Below are 6,081 nucleotides of genomic sequence, written 5' to 3'. Positions count from 1 at the left end.
CAGTTTTCCAAAGCGACCCTGACATTTAAAAAGGCTAAAACTGCCTCGTTAAAATTTTGAAATTAACGACTGAGAGCGCTTCTCTTTAATTTTCCAGCACTCCCCAAAAAATCAATCTTTTGGGTGGTCTAGGTATGTGATTTGTTGTGAGGCGAGAGATATCTCATTAATGTAGGTAGTTAAACATATTTAATCCGTATATTCACCCCACCTCCTTCTCCCTCTCTCTCTCACTCCCTCTCCCTCTCTCTCGCTCCCTCTCTCTCTCTCGCTCCCCCCCTCGCTTGCTTTTCCTTCTTTATTCTCTCACACTCTTCCTTTCACAATCATGCAGTGCAGAGTCCGTGTGGAGTAAGAAGAAGCCAATAGGATGAGGTTTTGGTAATAGATGCAAATGATCATGAAAAGACACTGCAAAATATGAAACAACTCATTTGCGCTGAAGTAAATCACTGAAAACTGTTTATGAACTGGCATTTCTTCTTGGAAATGTAAAGCGAGAACTCTTTAAGTGGCGATTTTTTTTTTTTTTTTAGGGGTGGGGGGGGAGGAAAGAATTCGATATCATGCAGGCTTAGAGTTTTGATTATATCCTCCTTTTATATTCCTGGAAAACACAAACTGTTGTTGCTTAGCATCTTAGCGCTTTCTTTTTTTGCTGATAGATTCCCGTGGTCAGGTTTGGTTGGCTACTTTTTTTTTTTTTTTTTTTTTTTTTTTTTTCCTCCTCCGAACAAATATTATTATTTAAATTAAGATGAGCTCTTATTTTGTCAACTCACTATTCTCCAAATACAAAACCGGGGACTCCTTGCGTCCCAATTACTATGACTGTGGGTTCGCTCAGGATCTTGGGGGCAGACCCACGGTGGTGTACGGACCCAGCACGGGGGGCACCTTCCAGCATCCGACCCAAATCCAGGAGTTTTACCACGGAGCATCCTCACTCTCCAGCTCCCCTTACCAACAGAATCCCTGCGCCGTGGCGTGCCATGGGGACCCCAGCAACTTCTATGGCTACGACCCCTTGCAAAGGCAGAGCCTCTTCAGCGCCCAGGAGTCGGACTTGGTGCAGTACACGGACTGCAAGCTTGCTGCCAGCGGCCTTGGAGAGGAGGCAGAGAGCTCGGAGCAGAGCCCTTCTCCGACCCAGCTTTTCCCCTGGATGCGACCGCAAGGTGAGGCGAGATAGAAAGGACAGTGAAGGAGCGTTTCCAGAGCCCATCAAGTATCCCTTCTTTCTTTCTTTCTTTCTTTCTTTCTTTCTTTCTTTCTTTCTTTCGTTCTGTCTGTCTGTCTGTCTGTCTGTCTGTCTGTCTTTTCTGTCTTTCCTTCTTTCTTTCTTTCTTTCTCTCTCTCTTTCTCTCTTTCGCTCCCTTTTTCTTTCCCAGTGACTGTATTTTACTGCTTTATGAGGGTAAACTTTTGCACTTGTAAATTGCTTTATAGTTTAATTACCCTGAAAGAGACCTTTTCTTCTGGGGGCTCAGCGAGCCGGGCATTCAGTGGAAGGAAGAATCCTTAAAGTTTATGGCACTTTTACAGCCTTAAAAAGCCTCTCATTTTTTGTTTTGCGTTTGATTGGGGATTTTGGTGGTGCTGCTTGCTCTCCCTGGGCTTCTGCTCTTTATTTTTTTGTGTGTGTGGGCAGCCTCCTGGATCACAGGGAGCCGGAGTATGTTGTTGTTGTTGTTCGTGTAATAATAAGTGTACAAGTGAAGGCTTTAGTTGGGCTGCTTGGAGTGGGCTTGTGTGTGACCCTCCCCCTCCTCCGCCACCATCACCATTTTCCTTTATAACCATCTTCCCTTTTATAATATAATACAACAGTCTTTCCTTATCCCTGTTTGCTTCCTGCCTTTGCTTCTGCGAGTCCTTTCTTCCTCCCCCTCCTGTGTGTGTGTGTGTGGGGGGGGGGGGGTGAGTGTGTGTGTGTGAATGTGTGTCCGCGTGTCTGTGTCTGTGTGTGTGCGCGCGCCTATTCCCGAGCCTGGTTTATGTATCTTTCAACCTCCTTCTCTTCTTCCCCTTTCCACCCAACCTTTGCAATTCCCCAGCAGCCGCTGGACGGAGGAGGGGGAGGCAAACCTACAGCCGCTACCAGACGCTGGAACTGGAGAAGGAATTTCTATTTAATCCCTACCTGACCCGCAAACGGAGGATCGAGGTCTCGCATGCCCTGGGATTGACAGAAAGGCAGGTCAAAATCTGGTTCCAGAACAGGAGGATGAAATGGAAAAAGGAAAACAACAAAGACAAGTTTCCCAGCAGCAAATGCGAGCAGGAGGAACTGGAAAAACAGAAAATGGAAAGAGCCCAGGAGGTGGACGAGGAAGGGGAAGCACAGAAGGTGGACAAGAAATAAAAGGATTTTTAAGGACTGAAAGGCAAGCGCTGCTGGGGTGGAAGAGCCCCTAAGCCTCACATTAATGGTAGTTAATGTAAGGGAGGGATGGGAAACAACAATGCATAGAAAAGAGAAATAATAATAATAATAATAAATAAAATAATAATAATAATAAACCAACAACATTTTATTGCTGTAAAACAATATAGCTGTAAGCACCACTTTCCTAATTGTCCTTTGAAACAATGAACAGTATGCAAAAGTGGTCTGGAGGTCTCTCCTGCCTTTTGCCAGTTATTAACTAGTGGTAGTGTAACGCAATAGCTTATGTAAAACATGACTGTGAATTTTTTTCTCTCTCTCTGTCTTTCTGTCTCTCTCTTCTTTCCTGGGGGGTGGGTTGGTTAACATAGCTTTCAATGCTATAGGAGTTATGTGAAATTACATTTGTGCACTTTTAAAAAACTTTCCACTTTTTTTTTTTGTGTGTGTGTGTGTGTGTGTGTGTGTGTGTGTGTGTGGTTTATCTGTATGTACTGGAGGTAGCGATTGACACAAACATCCCAACAACATGAAACTGCCTATTTATGCTACAGTTATCTCTCTTTCTCTCTCTTTACTTTCCTTACTTCTGTTCTTTTGTTCACTTCATTTTTTTTGTTTTCGATTTTTGAATGTCTCTTAAAAAAAAAAAAAAAAGGAGAAAAAAAATCATAAAAAAGCGTTTTCCTCTCCTTTAGTTAGCATGCGCACAGTGAAGCAAGTTGTAAAGTGATCTTTAGGTTAACTGTGAAAAAGAATGTATACTGTATACGTGAATTACTTTATTGGGGGAACTAATGATATATTTTGTTGTTCTTTCATCACTTTGTTCTATTGTCTAAACCTGGAAGCAGCGGAAGAAAGTTACAATAAAGTTTACAAGCGAGAATTCCGTGACATCATTCTTTTACCCTGCTCCATTTCCTCCAGGACCACTTTGATAGAAAGGAAATAAAAGTCATTGTGTCGGAGCTGCAGCCCTCGCCATCAAAGACTTCTTCGCCTGTAGAGCTGCTGGCAGGCTGGATCGCTGCTGGGACAGGCAGAGGCAGGGGCTGGGGCCGAGGAGCTGCATGGGAACCGTGGAGAAGGGGCCGGGGGGGGGGGGGGGGCCCGGCACGGGGGGGGGGACACGACACGGCACTGGCAACTGCGATGGCTTCTTCTGTTGTTTCTAACTGTTCATGTGTGGTGACAGGTTGGAAAGCTGTGTGGAAATCCTTCCTGAAGGTAATGTGTGCTTCTCTCTTTCTCTCTCTCTCTCTCTCTCTCTCTCTCTCTTCCTTCCTTCCTTCCTTTCTTCCTTTCTTCCTCTCTTTCTCCCTCTTTCTTTCTCTCTTTCTCTCTCTCTTTCTCTCTCTCTCCCCCGCCTCCCTCCTCCCCTTCTTTCCCTCTCCCCTTCTCTCCATCTCTCCTCTCCTTCTCTCCATCTCTCCTCACCCTACTTTCTCCACACGATAAAACCCAGGTCTGAGTCACTGTCCTTTCTTCCCACTGGTCTGTCTGCAAAATCGCCAGTTGTGCGGCCGAGATGATCTCTGCTCCTTCGTCTAGTGAACTCTCCTGCCATGGCAAGAGAGAGCGTATGCTGTATGGGGATGCACACACATCCCCTTGCAACTTAACCTTGGGAAAAGAGAAACAGTGCAAATCCTAGATGCACATCCACCATTGTCTGAGCTGCTTTTCGTGCCAGTAAGACTTTCTTTCTTACCACCCCCACCCCCCAAAAAGGAAAAAAAAAATAAGGCAAGTCACATTTTGGAAGGTCTCTCTGCTTCTCCAGCAGAAAGCAAATCAGCCAGCTGGTAACGCTTTTCTTATAATTGTAATTGAGTCCTGCAAAACCGCTGACACGCTGAGCAAGGGATCTGTACAGTCTTTATTTTTTGCAACAAGAAAAGCAAATGCCAGCTCAATACGAAACTCAAAGCCCGTGGCACTGGAATAAATTACATATAGAACTGAAATGCATTTGGAAAAAGAATCCTGAATCTATTAGGTATCAATCAGACATTTGTCCTTTGGGGGGTGGTCGCAGAGGGGGAGAGGGTCAAGGGGGGGGGAGAGGAAATTATGTACTGTCTTGTGAAAAAGTACCTCAGAGCCAGGGAAATGGTGCGAAGGAGTGAATTTTTGACGGGATCAATAAAAGGATAAATAGAGCTCCGCTCCTTTTCCTCCAGCAGAGAGAGACCGAGAGGGAGATGCTGGTTTATCAGCAACGTGCTTTTACACCCCCTTCGCCTTTCTCTTTCTCCCTCGGTCTGAGCTGAAAACTGATTACAAGTTGCTTATCGACTCCAGCACAATTTCACCATTTCCAGCATAGATCTTGGAGGGTTTTATATCTCATCAATTATTTATCATATTTTATAAATCCAGCAGCACTACAATTTTTTGCCCCTGAGGAGGGAGCGGGCGGCGATTGGCGCCGCCGGAGCCACGTGCCCGCGCGTCACATGGGCCGGGAGGAAAAAGGGCTCCTTTTTGGTGTAAATCTGGACTCTAATTCCGTAATATATCACGGTACCTCGTAAAACCGACACTAAAACGTCCCGACCTACAAATCACCCGGCCAAATTATGAGTTCATTGTATTATGCGAATGCTTTATTTTCTAAATATCAAGCCGCAAGTTCGGTTTTCCCATCCGGAGTCTTTCCCGAGCAAACTTCTTGCGCTTTCGCCTCCAACACCCAGCGAGCAGGGTATGGGGCCGGATCCACTCCTCCCTTCGCCGCCTCCATGCCCGGGCTCTACTCCAGTGGCAGCGGCGTGCACCCCCAGACCCCCACCATGTACTCCTCCGGCTACGGCCTGGAGCCCAGCTCCTTCAACATGCACTGTTCCCCCTTTGAGCAAAACCTCTCCATGATGTGCCCGGGAGATGCCTCCAAGCAGAATTGCAACAAAACGGACCAGAGGGACTCAGATTTGCAAAGCGACAGTAACTTCCGCATCTACCCCTGGATGAGGAGCACAGGTAAGCCCAAGCCTCCTTAAAGAGAGGAGCCCGAGGAGGTGGGGGGAGTGTAAATTATTTTATGGCGTGCGCGGGGGGTGGCGGAGGGGGAGGGGAGGGGGGAATTGTCCCCAACTCCTTTCATGACGTTTCATCGAAAACGAATCTCTGTCTTCAAAAGGGAGAGAGAGAGAGAGAGAGAGAGAGAGAGAGAAAACCCCACAATAAAGCCATCCTTTTAGCTTTAAATATTTATTAGTGTTGCTGGGGCTGTGTATGTGCCATCCAAAAGGCAGTTTGTCTTAGAGGGGACAGACGGAGCTGCAGAAATAATGGCCATCCCCTTCTTCTCCTATATTTACAGGATGAAGATTGTGCTACCCCCACATAGATATAGATATAGATTCTGAAATGAACTATTTATGGGAAGTACACGCAAGCTTGTTTTGTTAGGTTTCAAAACCTTCATTTGCCAGCCCCTCACCACAATGTCCCAGATGCTGCAATTAAGCCTAGCATGTTACCATTAGAAACAGCAACACATCATTCCTTGTTCAGTAAAAACCCTTCTCTCAAAACCCTTACATTCCAGCCGGGATCCGGATGGATGGATGGATGGATGGATGGATGGATGGATGGATGGATGGATGGAAGGACTGTGAGAGGGAGAGCATGTTCATCCGTGGGACCGCCAGAAAAAAGAAAAAATAAAAAAGAAAAAAAAAAAA

The 6,081-nt window shown here is 45.9% G+C and overlaps 2 protein-coding genes across 3 annotated transcripts; both read left to right on the top strand.

Moving 5' to 3' along the window:
* Positions 1-225: 225 nt before the first annotated feature.
* HOXB8 (homeobox B8) lies at positions 226-2,825 on the top strand. 2 transcript variants are annotated; one of them, XM_035347769.1, is made up of 2 exons: positions 226-1,178; positions 2,061-2,825. In XM_035347769.1, the coding sequence occupies exons 1-2, from the start codon at positions 758-760 to the stop codon at positions 2,363-2,365; spliced, it is 726 nt and encodes a 241-aa protein (XP_035203660.1). In that variant the 5' UTR covers positions 226-757; the 3' UTR covers positions 2,366-2,825. The 2 variants fall into 2 exon arrangements, with proteins under 2 accessions (XP_035203660.1, XP_035203659.1); XM_035347768.1 differs by having other exon boundaries at positions 2,058-2,825.
* Positions 2,826-3,534: 709 nt separating this feature from the next.
* Positions 3,535-5,850, top strand: HOXB7 (homeobox B7). Its single transcript, XM_035347923.1, has 2 exons — positions 3,535-5,374; positions 5,718-5,850. Exons 1-2 carry the CDS (start codon positions 4,975-4,977, stop codon positions 5,720-5,722), a joined length of 405 nt encoding a protein of 134 aa, XP_035203814.1. The 5' UTR covers positions 3,535-4,974; the 3' UTR covers positions 5,723-5,850.
* The last annotated feature ends 231 nt before the right edge of the window (positions 5,851-6,081 follow it).

Source organism: Oxyura jamaicensis, chromosome 27 (assembly GCF_011077185.1).
Source record: "Oxyura jamaicensis isolate SHBP4307 breed ruddy duck chromosome 27, BPBGC_Ojam_1.0, whole genome shotgun sequence".
NCBI lineage: Eukaryota > Metazoa > Chordata > Aves > Anseriformes > Anatidae > Oxyura > Oxyura jamaicensis.
This window is presented reverse-complemented; position numbering and strand designations above follow the sequence as displayed.

Coding starts and splice junctions, on each gene's coding strand:
- HOXB8 (XM_035347768.1), top strand. CDS start 758: ATGAGCTCTTATTTTGTCAACTCACTATTCTCCAAATACAAAACCGGG. Junction 1,179..2,057: donor CCCCTGGATGCGACCGCAAG/GTGAGGCGAGAT, acceptor GCAATTCCCCAG/CAGCCGCTGGACGGAGGAGG.
- HOXB7 (XM_035347923.1), top strand. CDS start 4,975: ATGAGTTCATTGTATTATGCGAATGCTTTATTTTCTAAATATCAAGCC.